Raw genomic sequence first — 27,139 nt, 5'->3', positions numbered from 1 at the left:
TTATCCATATTAATAAAACTGGTTCATCATTTTCAGAATTGGTTTGACTTTGTTAGATTTATTTCTACATATTTTATTCTTTTTAATGCTATTATAAATAGAACTGTTTTCTCAGTTTCATTTTTGAAATTCGACCATTGAACTTTTTATCTTATGAAATGCCCCTCTTGTTGGTAATACTGGTTTATCTTTTCTGTTGTCTGATAGTCACCCTAGTTCTCCTAGGGTTACTCATTTATTTTTAAAAGAAATACGTGTATATGCATATTTAGAACAAAAGAGGAGACAAACACTAAAATGTTAATAAAAGTATCTGACCTATATAGAATTATATGAGTTTTGTGGGGCTTTTGTGTATCTTGAGTTCTGTGATACATCTATTAAAATTAGGGGGGAAAAGTGACTTAATGTAAATCAGCTAGATTTTTGTTGTTTTTGCTACAGATGGCAGCAATTGACTCTTAACAGGTAGAAAAAGGAATTTTTCAAGATACTGGGACTAGTCATAGAACCAATAGGACAGCTGGAGGACCAGGCTCAGAAGAGGGAGGAGCTCTGGAAGCTACAGGCCTCAAGGTAGCAGAAACTCCTCAGCCGTCTCGTCTAGTTCATGCCACAGGAATAAATGAACTCTTTTTGTTCTCTATCAAGATTCAAAATCCAGAAGTGAGAGTCCTGCCTGAGTCAAATAAATCTTTGACACTTGATGAGGAAAATACATGGCACTTTCAGTTACATGGTCCCAGGACTCCACACAGTGGGACCAAAGAACCCCCAAAATGAAATTAGGTTGCTATTATCAAAAGAAGGGAAATGAATTCTGACAGCTAAAAAGCAAGCAATGTTCACTAAAATACTCAACTTTTTGTTAGTGCAGAATTATAGTTTATAATGCTAGTCATAAAAGCAGTGATCAAATAAATGGTTTTGAATACAATGATCCCAGTTATTGTCCCACATCCCATAGAGGACTCACCACACTGAAGTTCTCCCTCACAGATTTCTCTCCTACTTGACTATGAGTTGCCTGTGTTCCATGAAGCAGTTAAATTCAATTAGAAAATGAAGAAATAGAGATCTTTATAATCATATAGAAGACTTTGTAATAATGTAACACTTCCTAGGATGTTATCTTCTTGGTTTACCTAATCATCTTGTGCTTACTCCTCAAGACTCAGCTCAAGCACTGCCTCATTCAGAAGCCTTTCTCCCTTACATCCTCCTATTGCGTCCCATTCTGGCTAAGAGACCTCTCATCCATGCGCATGACACTATTATTCTCATCCACCTCTGTCATATTGGATCATTTGTCTGTCTCCCACACTAGCCAGACTGGCAGACTGTCTTGTTTTTCTTTGATTCTCCAGCTCCTTACACAGTGTCTACACATTCACTAAACACTTGCTGAATGATTGAATGAGTCTGCCGGAGCAAAGGAGTAAGGCGAACATTCTGTCTAGAACCCAGTGGGTATAAAGACATGGCACATGGGATGTGAGCGTGATGAGAAGTTCCGTAGGATTAGAGCAGAGAGAGGTTAATGGGAGAAGAGACTGGTGAGCTTGACTAGAGTTGGTCTTTAAAGGACTATTTATATCAAGTTTAGAGAATTCTGTAGGCCTGAGAACAGTGGAGATGTGGCCAGGGGAGGAGGGCAGGACACTAGAGGCTGTTGGATGGCTAAACACCGGTTGGGGCTGGAACTAGGCAAAGAGAACCCTCAGGTGGGAGCACATTCAGCTCCCAGACGCTAGGCACTTCCTAGGGACTGGGAATGCAGTAGTAAGTAATACAGAGATGTTCCCCCGGAGCTTCGTTCTAGTAAAGACAAAGACAACAGATAGACACAAAGCTGTATGTACACGTTCGCAAAACTGAAACGCCACATTGCAAGTAAAATCTTCCAGAATCACACTGTCCAGGTAAAGCTTTGGAGTAGGCCGGAGAGGCTCTCTTTCGCGTACAGAAGGGAACCTCCTTTCACAGCCCCCATGGCAAGCATTTACTGCTCAGTTTTTGTATGTACAGTGACCAGTATTACACAGCCTTAACTTGTCTCAAGTAAGCGGTTTGTAAGCTCTGAACTGTAGAAATACGATTGTAGTATTTATGCACTCTCCACAGGTGTTGCAAAGAAGTAACGGTCACAGTAATACTTTCTTCTTTAGCAAAAGTGATTTTCCCCATTTCATATTACACATAGGGATAATCTTTTCTAAAGCTTAATTGAATGCATGATAGTATAAATGAAAGGCAGTCCTTGCCTATATTATTGGCAAGTTGCGTTTGTAGCTTACAGTTTCTAGTGCCTGAAAAACAGTCTGGCATTTTTACGACTTCGTCTACAACCTTGCCAGATGTTTGGGGTTTCTTTTCAGTTGAAGGGAGCCCATTAGTCTTGATTCTCGACACACACATTAGACGCCTCTGCACGTGATGGCGGACTCCTTCAGTATTAATGGCTATTTCCTCTCTTTTCAGGGTGCTGATAAGACCGTGAAAGGTCCAGATGGACTAACTGCCTTGGAAGCCACTGACAACCAGGCAATCAAAGCCCTTCTTCAGTGATGGACGGATGGGCTGCCAGCTCTGGAAGAAGGGCTCTCCCGTGGCCTCACACTGCTGCCTGTCTGTCTGTCACTCTCTAGCTGCCAGCTTCTTCAGCTAAATACTTTAACAGGGGTGAGGGGAGAGAGAAATTCATAACCAGTCAGACCACCAGAAAAAAAACCTGTTTGGGAAGAGAGGAAAAAACTGTGATCAGGCTTTTACTGGGACTCCTGATCAAGTCTGCCTCTTTTCCATTTCCAACAAAATACACAGCTTATGCCCAAGGGAGAGCAAAGACAAACCATAGCAGTACCATTTGACCCTTTCAGCTCCCTAGCTAGTTTATTCATGAGATCATGTCGAGGGCCTGATCCTACCGAGGCCAGCTCTCCGAGGGTGGTAGCCGTAACTGTGAGCAGCGGCGGCTGCTGGGACCTAACTCTGGGTGCTGAGATAAGCAATCAGCTCTAGCCTTCTGCCTTAAGACGCACTCTCCTGGGGGCCTCCTGGCATAGTTAAGAGCGCTGCCCGTGGTCGGCGACCAAATCTTCCCTCAGCGACTTTCAGCTTTACGTGAGAGCTCAGTTAAGGTGAGGGGGCACACTCCTAAATTGCTGGATGACTCAACTTTGGATTTCCTCTCCCCTTTCACATGGATTTCATGTATCTTTAGATAAAACTGACTAGTTTTATTTATAAAACCTTAAATTTTGGAAGCCTACAGGAGAAATCATTCCAGTGTGCGTATTTTTTTCTCCTCTAGATTCAGACGTTTATATAACATTGAAACACTTTCAGACTCCTGCTAGTAGTAAAAGGGGATTTAAACATAGAATCATAGCCATAGCCTGTTAGTATCCTCTAGAGAACAGTTGTCTTAGTACCTATGGATTTTCTTCATTTGCTCTTTGAATGGATTGGCCTCGGTTATGTTTGGAGAATCAAGGAACATTCTTTGGAAATCCTCTCTCAGACCCACCTTGGATGCTGATTACTTACCGCACCAAAGCTATCACTGGGGTGAGATTTACGGTCTGGACAAATTGAGCCCTGTCCCTTCAAAAGTTTGCTCGTTACCAGGTTTCCCCAACTTGTCGATAGGCTTCTGTTGAACATATGCCAACCCATCTGCATAACCTATTTTTGTTTCTTTACTAAACCATGCATCACATTAAGTGTGACCCCTTCGAAATGTATTCTGTCTTAAAATACGGTGCCCTACAAGGGGTGTTCTGACCTGCAGGAAATATTTAGACACATGTTCAGATGTTTATTTCATGAGCAGTACAATGAATTAAAACATACACCCTTAAATTTGCTATTTCACATTTAAAATACTCCTTTGACTTGCCATCCATAAAAGCTTGCTAAAAATATTAGGGTTTTTCCTTAGGCAAATCATGCAATAATTGAATGTACCTCAAATTTTTAAAGGGGGGTTGGGTTAGGGGCTTGTATTCAGATTGTGGATAACAAAGAATTATGATTTTTTAAGGCAATGTAGCATTCTAAAACAGGGTTAAACTAGTATCAAAAGTAGCCAACTAATAACAAATCTTACTGATCGGTTTGTTATGGTGTGGGTTTATGCGTGTGTGTGCGTGCGCGAGTGTGTGTGTGTGTGTATTTTTCCCCATGAATCTTTTTTTTTTTTAATCCTGTGGCTTTTTGCTTACAACTAGCCTAACCCTGTAATTTTCCTGCATCCAAGAAAACAATCACAAACAAAATGGTGGTTTAAATACTTTGATATATTTGGCTAATAATTCTGCTGTCTTAGTGCAGATTAGAGTTGGATTAGAAGTCAGTAAACAGTACTTTATTACATCACTGAATGGAAACAGAGCTATCCTCATTGAAGACGGAGGGCACTTTATCAGTCTGTATGTTGGTAGCAACAAGGTGTTTCTATATTTTCGTTTTCACCTCTTGGCTTGGATTTTTACCTTTCCTTTCAAACTGTTGTGTTGCAGTTGGCTATTGCAGAGAGTGCACTGTCCTATCATTCCTGAACTTGGTCTGCTTTCCACAGTCACCTGGTGGAGAAGCCACGTGATTCTTTGTACAGTTCATCCCGCTGTTCCTTGTATTGCAGTAGAGGCTACTTCGCCTTCCCTCTTTCTCAGCCATTTTGTAAGCCCCAGAATTACGGGGCGATTGCTTGAGAAAATAACGTAAACATAGAATAGACTGGCCGAGATGGTTTACAATTTCTGTTTTTTTTTAACTAGGTTATTTATAATGTATTTCCGAACCACTTGGCAGAGAAATTCACAACACTTAATGTTCATTTTTTGAGTAAAGGAAGCTAAAAACATGTCTGCTTTTTGGTACTACATGCATTAGTGAAGGGTTAAGTAAGTTTTGTTCTCCACTGAATATTTAACATCTCAGAAAAAATCTTGCATGTTCTGTAGTTTTTGTATCAAGTCAGTCATTTTGTATGCACTCTTTCAAGTAAAAACAGGCGGTTTACCTGTTTACGTTAGTATCCTAACAAATGCCGCCCCCTTGCAGCTTCAGACTGGCATCTGTATACTTAGAGTTCAAACACAGCACCCAAGAATACCCAAGTGGTTCTTCTCGGCATAGCTCACCTACACCCAGCGGGGCACAAAGGAGAGGTAGGTGGGTACAGTGTGAGCAAGCTGCAAGTAAGGCCCTTTACTCATTGATTTCTTTCCCCCCCGATAATGGATCTTAAATCTAGATGTACCGACTTTTTTTTCCTAAAACCTCAACGGAGCTGCTCTTTACTTCCATGCAATATTGTGTACTCGATTGTGTATAGAAGAAGCTGGTGAGAGTGCCCTCCTATATAAGCAATTGCAGTGTTTTGCATGCAAAATTTTAAGAATTTAAATCATCCTGATTCTATTTTGTAAATGGAGAAACAATCATATCTTTCTAAGCAGTAATGGAGGAAGACTAGTGCTTTGTGCATTTTGATATATTTGAGTTCATTTTTTCCATCATGTAATACTTTTGACACAATTGGGTTTCTCATATGATCCTAGTTCATGTACATCCGAATGCTAAATAATACCGTGTTTCAGTTTTGTGTTGCAAGAACAAATGGAATAAACTTGAATTGTGCTACAAGGAACGTGTCGGCAGCTTTTCCTCCCTCAGCTCCTGCGGCCTTCCTTTCCAAACCCTTTTCTCACAGCTTGACCTAGCCTCTGGTGGACTCCAGCTTTGGGTTCATCCAAATTTCCCTTCGTAACCCAATTCTAGGAAAAAATAGGTGGAAAGGAAATAAGACAGGAAAGATTTAACTGAAATAAACTGTACTACTCCTCATCTGGAAGTTTTGCTTTTGTGTCGGTCTCCTGATACAGACTGGTTCACTTACGAACGTTCAGTAATCCTGGCTTCCTAAAAGCAAGGGCTAGCCAGCGTATCCTGGAGCATCCGGGTCAGAATCATGGGCAGCCGCTCAGATCTTTCCTATGTCAACTGAGGCTGCTGCACATCCCGAGGTTCACGTTTGCCCAACGTACTTGACCATGAGCGCTCTTTTAGAGTGTAGTTTTCAGAACAAATGTTCTGATTGAACATTAAATCACTTTGAACCTCAAAATCTGAACCAGATTATATTCAGCTTGATTCTGTTGTAATCTTGTCAACAACCTAAGACAACTGTGTATTTTTCTTTTGAAATGGCCTATGAATAATATGTGCAGATGCGCAGTAAAAGAGAGCAAAAGCTATCTTTCAGGACCTTCATGTTGCCAACCAAGGTTTAAGCATGGGGTAGCATGTAGGGGTGGATGTGAGTCTTCACAGGAGATTTTTTGATCAATGAAACTTCCATTTTAAGAATTGGGGTCTTATCAGGGGTTCCTGGGTGGCTCAGCTGCTTAAGTGTCTGACTCTTGATTTCAGCTCAGGTCATGATCTCAGGGTCCTGGGATGGAGCCCGCATCCAGCTCTGCACTCAGTGGGTAGTCGGCTTGAGATTCTCTCCCTCTGCCCCCTGCCTCTGCTTGCACACACTCTAATATCTTAAAAAAAAGAAGTGCGGTCCATCTAAGTGTTTAAATCTAGTTAAATACATGTTAAAGGGAACAGAGCATCTTCTATAATCATTGAACAAACCAGTTATTAGTCAACGGAAGGCACACATCTGGACAAAAAGCACTTAGAGTTACTGTGAAAATCTTTTGCGATGAGACACCAGCTATCACAGGACCCTGACGCAACACAGTAGATCAGATTGTTACTGCATTTTTTTTTTCCTTCTATGAGACCAGGGATTCTCAAAATGTCCCTGGCCTAGCCACATCACCGCCACCTGGGGACTTGATTGAGGTGCCCATTCCGGGCCAACCGAATCCAAGCATGGGCTGAGCCCATCAGTCCATGTCGTAACAAACGCTCCGGGGCATTCTGATGCACACCTGAGGGGACCACTGTGAGCGACCATAAAGACAAAGAGTCTAAAAACCTGTAAATGGGAAGTCATCGAGGGTGGCTTCCTAGAGATGAAGTAAATGGAAGCCTTTAACAAGGCAGACACAGCAAAAATGGACGCCCAAGAAAATCTTAAGATGAGCCTCAAAGTTACACTCTGGGCAAAAGAAGTGAAGGTAAGACGTCACAACGGCTCCAAAGATAAAACGCTGATGAGAAGGACCCTTTGTTATTAGGGTTTTTTCCCCCGCAGGACGTCCTGTCAACTGCCGTGGGTAGTATTTCCACAGGAGCCCAGGGTTAGAGTCCCCATGGGCGAATTGCTTGAGCCCTCCCCACATCCTTTCCTTGAATCCCCCAGAGGGGTGAGGAGGCATGCAAGGAATTTGGGAAGAGAGGTCATGGGTCTCCTTGTCTTGTGCTTGGCACATTGCAGATCTCACTGCGATTGCTCCAGTCACTTAGCCGGGTCCCCGCTGGTTTCTGCCCCGCAATCCTACAGCAGGAGACAGCCACCCTCGGAGGCCAGTTCTGCTTTCTCAACCCCAGTGCCCTGTGCTGTCGTTACTGCTGTGAATATGGATCCTTCTCTGTGGTGCGGGCACCACTAGATCGGAAACAGCCACCTGCCTGTCACCTAACCATGGTCTGTGTAGGGTCAACTACCCTGCCCAAATACTAGCCCCATCATCACTCATCAGCCATAGGACATTTTTCTTCAAGGCTATTTCATTGAAATAATAATTAACTGATTGAGAATAAAATTTATCAGCAGCTTTTATAGCACCTGCCACTTGGTAGACATACACTGTATTCGTTCTGAACTACTCACGTCAAATCATTATACAGTCAAATAGGAGATAAGCTTTGTTTTCAGTAAATCGTGACTAAAGAATCGCTGTTAGGACCGTGGGGCTACACCTAAGTGTCACTGTACCCAAATGTTGGCCCCGTAGCGCTTTAAGTACTAGTGGGACCACAAACCCCAATCAGTGAAGTAAAGACAAACATCACAGTCACAACCACAACGATGCACTGAGGAATGCTGACCATGGGGTCAAGTGCAGGTCACTGAGCCACCGTGGCAGATACCAAAGCACAGCTGTCAATAGCCAGACAAAGGACTGTCTGGCCACCCTAGCAACTTCTATGCATTCAGCAGCTGCCGCAGCAAGGACAGTCTTATTTACAGTTTGGATAGAATGATGGGTCACACGTCTGGCAACATCCACAGTCACGGCATCTTATTACACAAAGGAAAATAACGCATAGACAATTCCTGATCCCTGGGTGCTGGTTTTGAGGATGATACTAGATAACTAGAATCTTTTTTTTTTAAAGCAGCGATACTTTCCTAAGCTTTTAGTAACAAATCTGACAATGTATTACATTATCTGTAGGTCCCTGCCTGGCCTCTAATACTGTTCCGCGTGTTCGTGCACATCCCCCGTGGCTGGCTACCAAGTCTCTCTGTGGCCACTGCATGGGATTTGCTAGTCAGATCTGAATACTTTCAATAGGCTTGCAAGTACTCAGATCTATGCTACCTTTTTTTTTAAGATTTTATTTATTTATTTGGCAGAGAGAGACACCTAGAGAAGGAACACAAGCAGGGGGAGTGGGAGAGGGAGAAGGCTTCCCGCAGAGCAGGGAGCCCAATGCAGGCCTTGATCCCAGGAGTCCTGGGACCATGACCTGAGCCGAAAGCAGACACTTAACCGACTGGGCCACCCAGGCGCCCCAGATCTGTGCTACTTTTACCACTAAATTTTTTAATTAACATTTACTGCATGCAAGTTAGGAGCTAGGCATTGTGCAGAGGACTTTTTAACCACATGACCTTATCCAATCTTCACAATCATTGTTTTCAAAAAGGGAGACTAAGAAATGTTAAAGAACTTGCTCACAGTCAATAGCTCCCGAACGGTAAAATTTAGTTCTGATCTGAGTGCCCAAGCTCCTTCAAAGTAAGTGAAAATAAAAGGTGTTTTCCCCCCAGATATCCAAAACCAACCACAGAACACTGCCCTGATCCGCGGAGGAGACTGGGTGGCGCTCGTGCGGTCTTTCTCAACAGTAGGTCTCCAGAACGTACTTCACATGACCGAATCATTGTCCCCTCCCCCTGGCCCTGGGCACCTGCCATTCTTCTGCTCTCTACTTATGGCAGTCTATTTTAGATTCCACATATAAGTGGGACCATGCAGTATTTGACCTTTGTCTGGCTTAGTTCACTTAGCATGATGCTCTCAAGGTCTATTGATGTTGCAAATGGCACAATTTCCTTTTCCAAGGCTGAATAGGACCTCGTAGGTCTATAACCACAGGTTCTTTATCCATTTGTGTATCGACATTTAGGATGTTTCCTATCTCGGCTCCTGTGAATAACGCTGCAGGGAACATGGGAATGCAGATCAGATCTCTTTAAGATCTAGACTTCAACTCCTTTGGATATACACCCAGAAATAGGATTGCCATTGTCTCAAGCACACCATAAAGGCGTACATCAGTGGTGTCTTTCCACAATGTCAGCTTTATTCAATCATAAAGCAAGGTTAACTATAATTGTCAAACAGGTTCAGGATTCCAAACTCAATGACCTATAACTTGGCTTCATACCTGTCACACAAAGTACCATACAAAGTCAACAACAAAGAAGATACAGGGAGGCCTAAGAAGTTAACACAGCAAACTCAAAGTCCGTCCGTGAGCAGGCAGCTGAGATGGGGACTCGGTCCAGTCCAGGTCAACGCTCAGCCCTGACTGCTAATTCTGTCTAAGCAGTGGAGGATCTTTATCATGGTCAAGACCTGTTGGGCAGAGCCTTAACGTGCAGCTGCCTTTTCAGTGCGGTCAATCGTGGAAGAGTCCACGTCGAGAGTTTGACAATATGTTCTATCTGCTGCAAAAGTCATCCTTCTCAAAGGAGTTTAATCAGCCTTGGGCCTTCTCAGGCCTCTTCTGGTTCTCATGATTACCAGCTCTCGGTTCTTCTAGGCTCTCTTGGCTTGGATGCTTTTACCAGCTCTGAGTGTCATCAGCCTGTGCAGGTTTTGGTGATAACTAGTCTTGGCTGCTACGCCCTTGGCTGCTTACGTCACTGCTTGACATGAATCACTGCTTGACATGAGGGACTCCATCTTGCTCTCTACGGCTTGATTAGATGTTAATTCTAGTTTTAGTATTTTGAGAAACCTCCACATTGTTTTCCATAGTAGCCACACGAATTTACATGCCCACCAACAATTTGGACAACAAAAGCTCCCTTTTTTCCACTTCCTTGCCAACACCTGTCCATTGTTTTTTTGATAATAGCCAACCTAACATATAGGAGGCAATAATTCATTGTGGTTCAGATTTGCATTTCCCTGAGGATTAGTGATATGGAACACAGTTTCATATTCCTGTTGGCCATTTGTAGGTCTTCTTGGAAAGCAAGGTCTTTTGGAAAGAAAAGGTCTCATTTTTTAAATTGAGTTACTTGGTTTGATTGCTACTGAGTTATAGGAGTTCGTTATAATAACTCCTTATCAGATAAATGGTCTGCACATATTTTCTCCCATTCCATATGTTGCCTTTTCATTTTGTTGACAACTTCCTTTGCTGTGCAGAAGCTTTTTAGTTTGATGTAATCCCACTTCATTTTTGCTTATGTTGCCTCTGCTGGACATGAAATCATTGTCCAGCCCAATTTCGGAAGCTTTTCCCTGTTTTTGTCTATGAGTTTTATTGTTTCAGGATTTACATTTAAGTCTTTAATCCATTTTGAATTGATTTTTCAATAAGGGTCCAATTTCATTATTTTTCCTGTGGATATCCAATTTTCCCCATACCCTTTAACAAAGAGACTTTTTCCCATTGAGTATTCTTGGCTCCTTTGTCAAATATTGACTGACTGTGGATGTGAGGGTTTAATACACTGGCTCTCTATTCTGCTCCATTGGTCTATATAATACTATGCCAATACCGTATTGCTGATTGCTATAGCTTTGCAATCTCTCTTAAAATCAGGGAGTGTGATACCTCCCGCTTTTTCTTACTCAAAACTGTTTGGCTGTCCAGGGTCTTTGGTGGCTCCAGGTCAATTTTGGCAGTGTTTTCCTATTTCTACAAAAAGATCATTGGGATTTTGTTAAGGATTGCATTGAGTCTATGTACTGCTTTGGGAAGCATGGTCCCCGTTTTACCAGTATCAACTCTTCTAATCCATGAACATGAGAGGTCCTTCCATTTGTGTTAGTTCTTCTGTCAATTTTTTATAATTTTCAGTAGACAACTCTGTCACCTCCTTGGTTAAGTATCACATTCCTTTGGATACTATTGTAAATGGATTTGTTTTAATTTTCTCTTTGGAGAGTTGTTAACAAGTGTATAGAAATACAACTGATTTTTGTATCCAGGGACTTACTGAGTTTTAGGTCTAACAAGTTCTTTTAAGCATACCACAACACTATGAACCTGGAAACTGTCCTATACCTATGCTTATCAAAAAATTACTATTTAAGGGAGTTAGGATTTCAGGATATTTTGATGTTTTACCATTTTAACTGAGCATTTACTATGATCTGGGCATCATTCTAGGTATTTTTGTGGACTGCTATGTTTAATCTTCATAATAACCCTACAAAGTAGGACTATCATCATCCCTATTTTCAGATGAGAAAACTAAAGCTCAGAGAAGTTAAGTAACTTGACTATGGTCACACAGCCAGTGACTGTTAGAACCGGGGCTTCAACTCAGGCAGCCTGACTGACGTTTGCTCTCTATACCTTATTATTTTGCCTCTCCAACTTTCACTGAACCAACTCATGATATTTTAGTCTATTAACACAGCTTTTACCAAGTTCTTAAAAAGACACTTAGAAAACATTTTATGGATTTAGGATTTTAAACAATCAGGTAGAAAATATTATGTAACATGCATATGACTTTTCTGATCAATGACAACTGATCAATGACTTTTCATGGTGAAATCAAATTCTACAAAGACGACATTTAATTTTCAAGTTTGAGAAGCAGCAATATTTGAGTGTAACATACACTTTTTTGGCAGTCTAAAAGATTAGGATACAGAACAAGAATCAGCAACCTACAGTCCATAGGCCAAACCTGGCCCACCACCTGTTTTTGTAAATAAAGTTTTATTGGAACGCAGCCGTACCTACTCACTTACATATATGGCTGCTTCCACACTCCGTTGGCAGAACAAGCAGTTGTAGAGCGTATACGGCTGACAAAGCCTAAAATATTTACTCTATGGTCCTTCGCTGAAAATGTCTGCCAACTCCTGTTATAGAGGTTTAGACGAGCTAGATTGAGAAACACCCTCCAGGTTTGGCCAGGACCTAGTTAGAGCGTGATTAACAGAGTCATGAGAGAATGTAATGCGTTCGTTGAGGCAACTGAAAAGTCAAGCCCATAAGTAATGCACCTCTTTACAGCTGTGGGGAGACTGTTACAGTTAAGCATCCCCAGTGACTCACGCCTCCCAGCATGGGTGCCCTAGTGTAACCCCTCTACACACGGACTCTTGAGCTTGGCCATGTGACTTGCTGGGGCCGAATGGGACAAATGTGAAACAACAGAAGCTTAAACAGGTACCTCCTCATAGAGTTCTCAGCATGAGAAAGATTACTCTTCAGGAGAGGCCACGTGGAGAACAGATGTATCCCACCCTACAGCTCCAGCTAACCGCCACACATGTGACTGAGGCCATCTTGGGCTGCCCACTTCCAGGCATATGAGTGACACCAGGTGAGACCAGCAAAACACCACCAGCTAAACCCAGTCCAAACTGCAAAACTACGAACAGTGGTGGTTTTAAGCCACTAGGTTCTGGGTGCTGTTTTTTTGAGGGGTTTGTGTTTTTTTTTATGCAGAACAGATACCGGCCAGGACAGCCTAGCTGAAGGGCATCTCACCTGGGGATGAGAAAATAGGTCTGAATATCAAAGGGAAAGTGATCATACACCTACCACATGCAGGAAATACCAAATACCATTAAGGACCCAGGATTGCCTTTTCTTTCAACCTCTTGAAAGGAAGGAGAATAGATTAAAAGGCAAAAATCTTGGCCTTTCTGGTTAGGAAAGGTTAGGTGCTGTAAATAATAAACTCCCCTGTTTCTACAGAACCCTTACCCCCTTTTTGTCTTCCTAGACAGAAAAGGAATCGCTCACAGCCCTGCAGGGGTTTCTTTTTGCCTCCGGGAGGAGTCAAAGGCTAGCGGGGGGATTTATGGTAGGAGCCAGATACTTCTGCCAAATCAGGGGCTGTAAGGCAAAAAAACAAGCTGTGGTTCGAGCCATGTGCGGGGGCGGGGGGGAGCTGGAAAAACAGGGCAGCTCAGAACAAAGGGGAGCCACAAGGCCTAAGACCCTCACCGGAGATTCCCACGCAAACTGCAGGGTGAGCCAGCGCTGGCTTGCTGCCCCAGCTGAAAGCCAGGAGGGCCCTCATTGCCGGCCAGAGAGGGGGGAGGGGGAGGGCAGAGGGGGGGGCTGACGCCTGCACCCGGGGCAGGAGCCTCTCACACTTCAGACTTTCACTTCTTGCAAGCACGCTCTCAACCCAGACCTGGGGAATCCTGTCAAAGCAGCCCTCTTGAGATCCATGCCAGCCTCCATGCACTGCCTCTGAGAACTCTAGAAGCTAAAAAATGCCTCTGATGCAGACACAAGAAGGGAGGAGAAAGCTGCAGGTCAGGAGCAGGAGGGACAAGGTCACGTGGGACATAACGAACAAAGGAGACAAAAAACGTCCACTACAGAAGTGGGGCCATTTCAGCTCAGAATGCATTTTAGGAAGGGAGGTAGTAAGGATAGTTCTCCAAACTGTGAGCTCATTCATTCCGTCAACACGTATTTCCAGCCTAAAGGTGCCCGGCACCATTGTGGGCCCTGCAGACACAGCCGTGAACACTACAGACAGGACTCCTGCCCAGCTACGGCTTACAGCCAGGGGCTGGGGGGGGAGGGTAGAAAAACAAAACAACAGTAACAAGAACACAAGGTCTACCCCTAATATAATCATGACATGTCCTGATGTGTGCTGGAAGGAAAGAAGCAAACTGGCTGGGCGCCTGGGTGGCTCAGTTGGTTAAGCGACTGCCTTCGGCTCAGGTCATGATCCTGGAGTCCCGGAATCGAGTCCTGCATTGGGCTCCCTGCTCAGCAGGCAGTCTGCTTCTCCCTCTCCCACTCCCCGTTTGTGTTCCCTCGCTCGCTGTGTCTTTCTCTGTCAAATAAATAAAATCTTTAAAAAAAAAAAAAAAGCAAACTGGCTGAGAGCCCATTGGGGGGGGGCGCGCGGAGATGGGAGGGGGCCTCCTTGCTCCTGGGGGGCAAGCACCTGTGTCTTGCTCAGGTCTGTGCCCCTCCCGGTGTTGGTGCATTTGAATGAAGTGTTTTAGCTTCAGGTCAGCAAAGCTCCACGTGGTTAGACTTTTTCCACTTTTCACTCTATGGTCTTGTGTGATTCTGAGGCAGGCTAAGACATGGGGGCGGAGGTGGGGACCAGCACCATGGAGATCAGAGTAGGTGCTGAGCAGGCGCTCCAGGGGACTCGCCTGGTCCCCGCTAATGACCATGCAGGGACGGGGGAGCGATGCTCCAATGCCATCTCTGCACTAGAAACATTCACTAAACTAGAGCCAGCAGCAACTCCCCCCCCCTCCCCAGAGCGCTCTAAATCATCCTAATGGGACCACACAGGAGACAGAAGCCCAGCTTTCTCTGTAGGGAGCTAATAATGCTTCCCCCAAAATAGGAACATGGTCCCTAGGCCTTATCACCCCAAGGAGGATGGGTTTCTAATATCTACTCCTCACACTAAGCAGAGAAGCACTGGAGATTTGCTTTTCATCTTTTTCTTACTCCCTCTTTTTTTCCTGAGTATGCCATTACATAATCCTATAGATCATCTCCATTCAGTAGCTAGGAATTTAAATCTTGTTTCGTGTCGTTATTAGCAATTCTTTTCATAATGATAATAATAAAAACCCCAATTGAAACCTGGACATCAGGCACCCAGTTGCCCCAAGCAAATGAACCGTTCGCTCAGAGGTATCACTGTGGTTTCATGGTGCAGAGGGAAATACAGGAATCCTTCTCTGAGGATAACCAGACCCAACACAAATGTTTTGGTTGTGTGACCTGGTGGATTATCTTTTAAATGTTTAAACTCGCTCATTTCAGAATATGCAAAGGGTAAGTCTTTAAAGGGCATCTTCCTGATTAAATCTAATACCTCTAGCCCAGAACTTTCATTTGAGTAAATCCCACTTCTTGAGATACTCACTCCTGAATGTCACATACATGATTTAATATGCTTGCTAAATTATGGAGTGTTGAACAAAGGGAAAGGATCTATTTTTTTTTTTCTCTTGCCACCATTATTTATTTGGGTTAAAGATTGCCTTGTGCTTCCTGACATATGTTAAGAAAGAATTATGTTAGAGTTGTGTCATGTCATGAATCAACTTGACAATCTTTTCTGCCAAAACTTGCATCTCTACTTTTGGCGTCCCTCTCTTTGAAGTTGTCCTCTCTTTGCTAAGAAGAAATAGATGCTTTCATAAGCCTATGGGCTAATTATGTCAAAGGGGAAGGTGGGGAAGCAGCCTCCAAATATAGGTTGATGGGCTGCATGAGGTTGAACTCACCCTGACCACTGCAGAGTAGCACTTCCTTCTTTCGCATTGTGTTATGTTCTCACCTGCACTCAATGAAAGACCGCAGTCCTGAGCCTTCAGATAAACTTGTACTCTACATGAACTTGTCCAGGTTTCTTGTGCTCACATTTGGCTGAGCTGAAATTGTTTCCCAGGATCCAGAAACACTTCTAACACCAATCGCCTAGTCCCTTGTATCCATAAGTAAATCCGTCCAACGAAAATTGAATTAAAAGGTCCTCATTGCTCACTCTGCTTCCTCCCCCAATGCTTAATCAGTCTAGTAAGAGTCAGCTAAGACCACCGAAGCCTCCCCCAACTAACGCAGCAGCAAGGTGAGCCAGATTTAAACCAATGACCAATGGAGTCAAAAACATCGATGGGTGATCAGGCAAGAAGAAAAGCATGGAGAGCACAGATACAACACCAATTTTGCAATACAAAAGGGTCATGAAATGATTCAACGTGTTTAAAGACAATATTCTGAGAAAGCAGTTGTGCCGGGTTTTAGGAGATCTGAAAACATCCTGTTTCCAGTCCCAACAGTGAGGCTTCCAGGAGTATGGAGGCATGAACAAGAATACCGTGGAAGAGTTTTAGCCCAACCTGATATAGTCCTTCTGCATCCTGACTCCTAAGCCACATTTATCTCCTATTTGAGGAATCATTCCAAAAAGCCCACCACACCATCAACACAAGGCACCTGGGGTTCATTTGTTACCAAAGGAGTTGCACACAACCAGAAGAGTTTCAAACACAGATGCTCAGCATCAAAACAAGAACAAAAGCCAGGTCAGGGGTACAGGCAGTTAAGTCCAGGGCACCAGGAGCCCCACCACCCAGCCCCAGGGGAATGACTGCCAAATCCACACCTGTCCTGAAACCTCATTCGAACTCTGGGTCCTTCTCTCCAACTACCTTCTGCATCCAAAACTAAACTCACCAGCTTCACTGCCCACCCACATCCACAAAGAAAACATTTCTTTCCTTCCAAATATAAAGTGTATTATAATCAATTAACTGAACATATGCCACATCATTCTTTTAATCATGGAGATTTGAAACCCAAACTGGCTGGATTACACACGGTTTCATCCTCTCCTACTGTCATTTCTTCTATTAAAAAACCCTCCGTGGCCAAGCTGGACCCTCCATTCACACTACTGCCCCGTTACGAGTTGAATCAGGTCCCAAAAAAGAGATCTTGAAGTCCTAACCCCCAGTACCTCGGATTGTGACTTTCTTTGGAAATAGGATTGCAGATGCAATTAGTTCAGATGAGGTCATACTGGAGTAAAAATGGGCCCTTGATGTAATACAGCTGGTGTCCCTAGAGACTGTGAGGACAGAGATTGGAGTGACACAGCAGCAAGCCACAGAGCGCCAAGGACAGATGGCCACCACCTGAAGCTCAGAAGAGGCAAGGAGGGTTCTACCGAGAGTCTCAGAGAGCTCGTGGCCCCACAGATACCTTGATTTCTGACCTCTATCTCCAGACCCCTGAGACAATATATGTCCATTAAGGGATCTAGTGTGTGGTACTCTGTTAGCCCTGGGAAACGAACACAACCCTCCTTCCCTTCTAAAAACCTTCCCTTCATGGCTTCCTGTTCCCTCATTATTTCTAGTTCTGTTCTTTGGCCGGGCTCCTGAGGCCTGCACCTGCCCAGCCCATCCTCCCTTTAAAAATGTACCTCCCACCATTTCTTCCTGACTTCTCTGAACTACAACCTAGGCCGACCACTCCCATCTTCAAAGTCTTGCTACCCCTGTTGTCACTAAAATATCCTTTCCCTCCACCAAGTGTGTTTATTTCTGCCTTCCCTACCAGTCCATAGCCCCTTGAGAAATGGGCGAGGACTTATTTTCTTTTGAATCTCCCCTGAGCACACAAATACTCTAGAAGGACTGGTAGATTAACTGATCTAGTCACCTTGGCACATGCTTTATCCTTGACCTGGGATATTGGGCAGGCCGTAAGCTACAAGCCAGGGACCGCTGTTTTGCTTTTTGTGTCCCCGGTGCCTAGCCCAGTGTCTGACATTTCATAGACTTTCAAGAATTTTTTTTACTTAATCCATTTTAAAGATCAAGCCTCAGGTAGATCTATTCCGGGTCCATCCCAGGTAGAACAGCATCTGCCTTCTTTTAAAGGACTCACTAATGAAATACCTTGAAGTTCTTCAGACAAAAGTGGCTGGAGAGGGAAGGAAATGCCATTCTTTCTCTCTCTGGTAACCTCACTAATAGGTCATTAAAAGAGCCCCAGCCTGGAGCCCCAGGAAGCCTTATTAGTCCCCATGACCCATCAGGGAGGGCAGCCTTCCTCCCAATTATCAGGCTTACTATTTATTAATACATGACAGGGCTTCTTCTCCCAGCCCATTGTTACCTATGTTTCCAGAGCCCTTTGAAAGCATAAATAAATGATCGCTGGCTGGTCTCCTTTCCCCAGGATGTTGTCAATGCTGAGAATCCCGAGAGTTTTCCCAGACGTGATTTGCCACAAATGCCTAGTGCTCCTGTCTTCTATTTACAGAGATACCTGATAATCCAAGGTGCCAACTCCTTCCAACAGAGACAGACTAATGCTGTCCTAAGTCTGCAGGTCACAGAGCCGTGCTCCAGGCTTTTCAAAGAGCCCAAGGCTTGGCAGTGGAGAAGCCGTCAGCTCAGCAGGTCAGTCATTCAGATCCCCAAAACGCCAGACCCAGAGAGCCTGCAGGGGCCAGAGGGTGACTCTGGCCGGGGCCGAGCCCAGAGGAAGGTTACTGTTGTTCTGACGCCGCCTGTCGTTGCCCCTTTCCACCCCTCACCTCACCTCTTCTACCCACATTTCCCAAAACATTTGAATTAACCTCTGATAGTTATTCCCGTGGCCTAGATGTTGTCCCTCAAAATACAAAGCCCCTGGTCATCCGCTGGATGTTTAAAAGGCCTGGATGGGGAGGAGAGTCATAGTGGTTGGGGGGTGGAAGGGGTAGGGTCCAAACTCGGAAGGTAGTTAGAAGCCAAAGAAAGAAGGGGGCGTTCAGTTTCCAGTTCCACGTGAAAGGAGCTTGGGAGTCCCCACTCTGTCCCGGCAACAAGGAAAAAGCTGAACAGACTAAAAAACCAACAATTCTTCTTGGATTGGTTAGAGACATGAGGACACGGGGCAAACCACTGCCGCCGAGCCTGGAGAAGACAGACGGACACAGAGAGTCATGACTTACCAGAGCAGGAACCTCCGTGGGAACCCGTGTGGGGCAGGAAACCCTGAACGGTAATGGACAAACTGCTGGGGGCTCAGTGTGGACAAATCTGAGAGTTAAAAACTCCAGGCGGAATCCAATCATGGGAAACCCCCCCAAATACTGGGAGGTTTACTTCTAGGAGCTCGACCAGATTCCCACAGTAAGTAAGTGAGGAAAAACTCCCTTGAGCTTCCAACAAGGGTAGGGGGGAGGAACCATTTTTCAGTACACCAGAGCATGCTGTTCTCAACAAGGCCTGCCCTCAGCTGAAACCAGTTAACCAGAGGCTAAGCTGGTGGGGAATTTCAGAGCCTAATTGACCTGGGGTAGAGAAATACCCAACTCCAGCTGGCTCTAGCCATCTCGTCCCACCTAAGGGAAGAGAAAAAACTAAGAAACACCTGTGAAGCTCACAGTGGCGAGGCAGACTCACTAAAAGCCTGAAACTATACAACACACCCCTCCCCACACCTCACCAACACATTACCAAAGACCTATTTACAGCAGTCCCTCTTACCTGATACATTATGTCCAGCTATCAAGAGAAAATTACAAGGCACACCAAAAGGTAAAAACACAATTTAAAGAGAGCCAACATCAGAACCAGAACCAGACAGGGATGTTGGAATTATCAGTTGAGAATTTAAACAACTATGACTAATATGCTAAGGGCTCTAGGGGCACCTGGGTGGCTCAGTCGGTTAAGCATCCGACTCTTAATTTCAGCTCAGGTCATGATCTCAGGGTTGTAGGATTGAGCCCCAAGTCAGGCTTCATGCTCAGCAGAGAGTCTACTTCTCTCTCTCTCTTTCTACCTCTGCGCCCCGCCCCACTCACACACAGGCACGTGCTCTCTAATAAATAAATCTTTTTAAAAATATATGCTAAGGGCTCTAAGGGATAAAGTAGACAGCATGCAGGAATCAATGGGCAATGTAAATAGAGAGATGAATATCCTAAGAACGGAAAAAAAAATGCTAGCTTAAAAAACACTGTAACAGAAATGAAGAATGGCTTTGATGGGTTCATTAGCAGATTGGATGTGGCTGAGGAAAGAATCTCTGATCTAGAGGATATATCAGTATAATCCTCAAAGACCATAAAAAGGAGAACAAAGATGGGGGGGCCGGGGGGGGAAGCAGAATACCCAAGTCTACGGAACAACTGCAAAAGGTATTATATATGCATAATATGGATATCAGAAGAAGAAAAAGAGGAAGAGAAGAAATATTTGAAACAATGACTATTTTCCCAAATTAATATTAAATACCAAGCCGCAGATCCAGGAAACTCAGAGATCACATGGGATAAATGCCACCAAAAAAGTACAGCTGGGCATATCATTTTTAAATTACAGGAAATGAACCATAAAGAAAAATTTTGGAAAAAGGCTAGAGGAAAAGAAACACCTTACCTACAAAGGAACAAAGATAAGAATAACATCTGATTTCTTCTCAGAAACGATGCAAGCAAGAAGAGAGTGAAGTGAGATATTTAAAATATTGAGAGAGAGAAAAAAAAAAAGACCAAACTAGAATTCTGTACCCTAAGAAATTATCCTTCAAAACTGAAGGAGAAATAGACTCTCTCAAACAAACAAAAATTGAGGGAATTTGTTGGGGCGCCTGGGTGGTTCAGTGGATTAAGCGTCTGCCCTTGGCTCAGGTCATAATCTCTGGGTCTTGGGATCAAGCCCCGTGTCAGGTATCCTGCTCAGCAGGGAGTCTGCTTCTCTCTCCCTCTCCCTCTGCCCCTCCCCACTGCTCATTCTCTCTCTCTCTCAAAGAAATAAATAAAATCTTAAAAAAAAAAAATGAGGGAATTTGTTGCCAGTAGATCTGCCTTGCAAGAAATGTTGAAAGAAATTCTTTAGGAAGAAGGAAAATAATATAGGTCAGAAACTTGGATCTACATAAGAAAAAGAGCATTAAAGAAGGAATAAGTGAAGGCAAAATAATAACTTGCACTGTTTTATTCTTAATTGATCCAACAGATAAGTTTGTTCATAATAATAGCAACAATAAATTCAATTAGGTATACTTATGTATGTAAGTTATGTATATCTTATATGCGTGTGTCTTTTTATACTTATGTATATATCTTGTATTTATTTGTGTATGCTTATGTATGATAGCAATGATAGGAGGAAACAATTAGGGTTATTTTGTTATTATAAGTTGCTCATACTACCCATGAATTGGCATAGTGCTATTTGAAAGTGGATTTGGATTAGTTGTAAATGTATATTATAAACTCTAGGGCAACCACTAAAAAGTTCAAAAAGAGAAAGTATAACTGATATGCTAAGAAAGGAGAGAAACTGGGGTCATATAAAATGCTCATTTAAAACTACACAAAGCAGAAAAGAGTGGAACACAAAAATAGTAACAAAGAACAGAAAACCGTAATGAATATGTTAGATATTAACCCAGATATATCAGTGATCACTTTGAATGTCAGTAGTCCAAATGCATTGATTAAAGGGCAGAGATTGTCCGAGTAGATCAAAAAACAAGATCCAACTATATGTTGTCTTCATGAAATCCACTTTAACTATAAAGACCCACATAGATTAAAAATAAATGGATGGAGAAAACTATACCATGCTAACACTAAGAACAAAGGAAGTGTAGATTATCAGAAAAGCTTATGATTGATCAAATGCACTTTTGAGTGAAGAAAGGAGACAAGATCAATTAAAGAATCAGAATTATATGAGGAGGGCAAATAAGGGACAGAATTTTGCGAGGGAACACATTTAGAAAGTGGGTATCTAGGCTTATGGTGGCTTGAAATGAGTTATTGAACTTATTCCGTAGGTATTTTTGCCAGTTCTCAGCAACTTTGTGACCCCAAATACTCAAAATACTGTGTACATTCCTAAAACAGAGTGAGGGAGTCCCACTCCCTGTCTAGGAAATGTAAAAATGTGAAATGCAGGATAAATCTGGCCTCGGGGATGTGTTGGAGTGAGCTGTAACAGCTGTAGGTGAACACCCACCGTCTCTTCAATTTCCCTCCCTGTCAGAGGTATCCTGGCTGTCCTCAGCCATGGGCTAGTCCTGGGCCTCCTTCACAAGGAGCCTGCTTTGATGAAGGCTCATGTTACATCATCAAATCATCTTACAATCCAGAAATGTTTGCATTTTAACTGAGCACCGAACAACCTTCCAGACTCAACTGTCTCTCTCTAAGGTAGCTGAAGTGTAGCAGGATGACTTATTTTCAATCATGCAGTTTTCTAGAAGTCTCAAAACTCCAGGCACTATGGCAAATGGGAGCAGAGAAAACGATGGAAGGAAGAATGTCCCTTTATTATTGGCACCCCAGTAGTAACAAGCACACCCACCACCCAGATCTTGGTTTCTAAATACCATTCTCCAACAAAAGGAAACAGGGCTCCTTGAAGAAGTAGTTGATTCCAGGTCTGGGCAAGAAAAACACTAGGTGATCCTGGGGCATCTTGTGATGCCAGAAAGTAAGGAAGTACTCACAAAGGATGAGGGCTTCCTGAAGGAGCATAGAAGCCAACCAAAGAGTTCCCAATGACCAAAGCTGGAAGAAGTTGAGCAATAAAAAAAAATAATATTTAACTGCAATCCATAGAATAAAGTAAACATGCATGAGTCTATTCTGACATTTAAAAATAATTGAACAAATAAGTACACTTAGCAATAAGGCATAGCTCGTCCTTACAAAAATAAAATTTAATAAGCGTAGAAGGAAAGAAGGAATATAAAATCGCCATTAGAACTCCACAATAACAATTCCTGTGGGAAAAACAATCCACCAATGGCTGCTAAAATTAGTGGTCGAGAGTTTGAGGAAAAGTGGAGTATTTATATATTATGATCTAAAAGCACCTTTCCCAAGATACATATTAATTGTAAAAGGAAACACAGTAACTTTACATTTAATCCCTTCAGACATACCTTAACTGAATGACAGAGGAAAAAGCACCAGTAATAAGAACTACTGATATCCTGTACCCCTGATATCAGATCAGGACCCCACACCTAGGACCTCATTTAAACTACCTCTTTAAAGGCCCTATCTCCAAGTACATTGGGGTTTAGGGTTTCAGCATATGAATTTGGAAGGGAGAACAATTCATAGCACTTGAGAACCTTGAGAACCACAATCTAATCATGAAAATACATTAGACAAACCCAAATCATCCATGAATCCACTTGTAAGTACTCTTCAAAAGTGTCAAAGTCATGAAAGACAGACGAACGAACTGTCATAGGTTGAAGGATATTAAGAGACATGACAATTAAATGCAACATGGGATCTGGGATTGAATCCTGTGACAGAAAAAGGACATGAATGGGGAAATGGATTAAATCTGAATAAAGTCTCCAGTTTAGTTACTATTATTGTATCAACGTTAATTTCTTGGTTTTGATCATTGTGCAATGGTGATATAAAATGTTAACATTACGGCAGCTGGGTGAAGGGTACACTGAAATGCTCTGTGCTGTTTTTACAACTTTACTCTAAAATTACTTCAAAATAAAAAGTTTTTTTTAAATGTCCCTTCAAATCACACCCCTCGCAATGTGGTGGGAGTAGAGAATAGACCCTCGAGCGTCTTCTCTTTTTTGTGGGGGGAAGGGTTGGGGAGACAACGCAGATAACTGCACAATTTCCCCACCACCCTCCCAGAAGTGACAGAGAGCAGGAGACAGGAAGATTCAAAGTGAAAGACAGATTTTTAAAAGCCGGTTTCATGGAGGCAGATGTGGAGCATGGAATCTGCAATAAGAGAGATGGGGGCTGGCCTACTTCCAGCTCAGAGACCGATCATGAACCTTTATTTTAAGACTGTCAGCTGTGTGTGTCCACAAAAGAGAAAGAGAGGACTCTGTTTCCACACAAACAGCCCAGTGGACGACGACCACTGGCTGCTCACCCTCCCAGCTAGTTGATTCTGTGGCTCTGAGAGCCCCGAGGCTGATTATTGTAGGGATTAGCACCTGACAGCCTGCACAACCCAGATAATTCCTTTTATTTAGGACTATCCACAATAAAGTGGATGGCCAACCCCTCACCCCCCTCCCACTCTCCCGGCCATCTTTCAGCTTTGTGGTTCTAAGCATTTTTGTTCTCATTCATTTTGCAAAGGCTTTTTTTTTTTTTTTCTGAGTACCTACCTTGTTTAAGACATCAGTAAGCCCAGAAGATAGAAAATAACTCTTAGATAAGAATGGAGTTGGGGCGCCTGGGTGGCTCAGTTGGTTAAGCGACTGCCTTCGGCTCAGGTCATGATCCTGGAGTCCCGGGATCGAGTCCCGCATCGGGCTCCCTGCTTGGCAGGGAGTCTGCTTCTCCCTCTGACCCTCCCCCCTCTCATGTGCTCTCTCTCATTCTCTCTCTCAAATAAATAAATAAAATCTTAAAAAAAAAAAAAAAAAAGAATGGAGTGCTAACACATAGTAGGCTCACCAGAAAGAGTTTGCTGAATTGACTTCGATGCCTCCTGTGGATTACATCCAGAAAGCTTTTCTATACTTAGATTGTGATTTTTCTGGCCATAAGCTCTCCTATGCACAGTGGCCAGAAAAAAATATAAATTGCTGGGTCGAGGTGTAGCTACAAAGGTTTCTAAAGATGTACTCTTTAACATAGTTGACTCCTCTCTACAAGATGCACTGTGAATCCTGGATAAAAAATAAAAATAGAAATAATAATAATAATAATAGTGATCAGCTGTCATCGGGTGTTTACCATGTGCCATGTATGTAAAGCTCCCAACAACAACCCTAGTAGGTAGGAGCTAGTACAAGTTTGCAGATGGCTATTAAAGAAGAGGCTTAGACACAAGCCAAGCATCCGGACTGGAGTCCATGCTCTAAACCAGCGGGCTCCACTTCCCTTCCCATTCCTTAATTCTTTTTTTTTTTTAAGATTTTATTTATTTATCTGAGAGAGAGAGAGAGCATGAGAGGGGGGAGGGTCAGAGGGAGAAGCAGACTCCCCACTGAGCAGCGAGCCCGATGCGGGACTCGATCCTGGGACTCCAGGATCATGACCCGAGTGGAAGGCAGTCGCTTAACCAACTGAGCCACCCAGGCGCCCCCCATTCCTTAATTCTGCTCTAGCCTTACTGCGGGACTTCAGGCAAGTCTTTACAATCCCCTGGGCCCCTGCTTACCTGCCGATAATATGGGGATAATAATCCCATCTTGCCTACTTCAAAGAGTCAATTACACAAGCAACACAACGAAAGTTGAATATCTAGTAGATCACAATAGACAAAGGGGATCAAGAGTACACTTAATGTGATGAGCACTGAGAAATGTATATAATTGTTCAATCATTATACTGTACATGTGAAAATAATATAATACTGTATGTTAATTATACTTCAGTTAAAAAAAAAAGTTCTCTAAAATATCTAGGGCTCTGGGGCACATGGGTGGCTCAGCCAGTTAAGCATCTGACTCTTGATTTTGGCTCAGGTCATGATCTCAGCGTCGTGAGATCCAGCCCCAGATCCGACTCTGAGTTCAGCGGGGAGCCTGCTTCTCCCTCTGTCTGCTGCTCCCCCACCGCCAACAAATAAATAAATAAAATCTTAAAAAAAAAAAAAAAAGAAGATACTTGAAATTTGTTTTAAATTAATGTGCTCATAAATAAGCCATGGGTTAAAGAAATTAAGTCTCATTAAAACAACAGATTAAAAAAAAAAAAGATATAAATCCACAAAATCTAATTCCTAAGCTGCAGTGAAGAAAACTGAGAGGCAGCCTATTTTTTCCCTTCAGGACTCCCAAAAGATTTGGCCATTTTAGGAACCAGGAAGCTCTGGAAGCAAGGATGGTGAAAGGTCTGAAAATAGGAAGACTGGCTGGAAATGAGTGTAGGAAGCACTTAGACCTCAGGGTGCCTTCCCTCAGCACAACCCAGTGACAGCCCCTCTGTGCATTTGCTGGAGAGTGAGGCAGGGGTCTCTGGTCCAGCACACACCAGGCATGGCTGAATCTTGTTGTTTTGTTTTGTTTTGTTTTGTTTTGTGTTAAGTAGGCTCCACACCTAGCACAGAGCCCAACACGAGACTCAAATCCACGACCCTGAGGTCAAGACCTGAGCCAAGAGTCCCGCATCGGGCTCCCTGCTCTTCTCCCTCTGACCCTCCCGACCCTCCCCCTTCTCATGCTCTCTCTCTGTCTCTCTCTCTCAAATAAATAAATAAAATCTTTAAGGGGCGCCTGGGTGGCTCAGTTGGTTAAGCGACTGTCTTCGGCTCAGGTCATGATCCCGGAGTCCTGGGATCGAGTCCCACATCGGGCTCCCTGCTCAGCGGGGAGTCTGCTTCTCCCTCTGACCCTATCCCCTCTCATGCTGTTTCTCTCTCTCTCTCTCAAATAAATAAAAAATTTAAAAAAAAAAAAAAAAGACCTGAGCCAAGATCAAGAGTCATAGGCCCAACCCACTGAGCATCCAGGTGGCTGAAGTTTTTAACCATCCTAATAAAAAGAGCAGACTCAGTGGGAACTTATCCTGAATAGCGACAATCTCCCCTCCCAACCTTCTTCCCTGACTTACTGTCAAACTGGCAGCCAGGTTTGTATGCTTCAGGTAAGACCTTCAGAGAGACTTCACTGCGGGATCTCAGGATTCTGAAATCCAGGGTCCCCCAGGATCTGGCCCAGCCAGACTCCTTACAGGGACACTCACAGTCCATAAGCCCTACCAATGGGCTCAAGGCTGCCAATCACTTTTTTCCCTATTGTGGTAAAATTCATGTCTCATAAAACATGCCATCTCGACCATTTTTAATTTCACAGTTCAGTGGCATTAAGTACATTCACCATGTTGTGCAAGCACCACCACCATCTAGTTCCACAACTTTTCATCACCCCAAACAGAAACTCTGTACCCATTAAGCAATAACTCCCAGTCCACCTCCCTCCAGCCCCTGGTAACCTCCATTCAACTTTCTGTCTCCATGAATTGGCCCTACTCTAGATATTTCAGGTAAGTGGAATCATGCAATATTAGTTCTTTTGTGTTTGGCTCATGTCACTTAGTATAATACTTTCAAGATTCAATCACATGGTAGCATGTTATCAGAATTTCACTCCTTTTAAAGCTGGATAATATTCCCTTGTATGTTTAGATGTCATTTTGTTTATCCACGCTTCTGCTGACAGACACTGAGGTCGTTTCCACCTTTTGGGCCACTATGAGTAATGCTGCTGTGAATACTGACAGCGCAAGTATCTGAGTCCCTCTCCTCAATTCTTTTGGGTATTCTCT

General features: G+C 43.4%; 3 protein-coding genes across 4 annotated transcripts in view; 2 read left to right on the top strand and 1 right to left on the bottom strand.

The window, feature by feature from the left end:
• MTPN (myotrophin) overlaps positions 1–5,656 on the top strand; it is a 56,231-nt gene extending 50,575 nt beyond the window's left edge. Inside the window, exon 4 of the mRNA XM_035021179.1 lies at positions 2,482–5,656. Coding sequence (XP_034877070.1) covers positions 2,482–2,568 — 87 coding nt within the window. The 3' untranslated portion in view covers positions 2,569–5,656. The remainder of the gene's footprint in view (positions 1–2,481) is intronic.
• The window catches only part of LOC118021128, a 106,868-nt gene that overhangs the window by 13,358 nt on the left and 66,371 nt on the right, over positions 1–27,139 (bottom strand). The window lies entirely within an intron of this gene.
• Positions 4,916–5,648, top strand: LUZP6 (leucine zipper protein 6). The gene is given in 2 exon segments (XM_035021180.1): positions 4,916–5,118; positions 5,120–5,648. Coding segments are annotated over 2 exon segments (297 nt in total). The 5' UTR covers positions 4,916–4,956; the 3' UTR covers positions 5,255–5,648.

Source organism: Mirounga leonina, unplaced genomic scaffold (genome assembly GCF_011800145.1).
Source record: "Mirounga leonina isolate KUSES-001 unplaced genomic scaffold, KU_Mleo_1.0 Mir_174, whole genome shotgun sequence".
NCBI lineage: Eukaryota > Metazoa > Chordata > Mammalia > Carnivora > Phocidae > Mirounga > Mirounga leonina.
The sequence above is the reverse complement of the archived record's forward strand: the minus strand, read 5'-3'. Positions and strand labels throughout refer to the sequence as shown.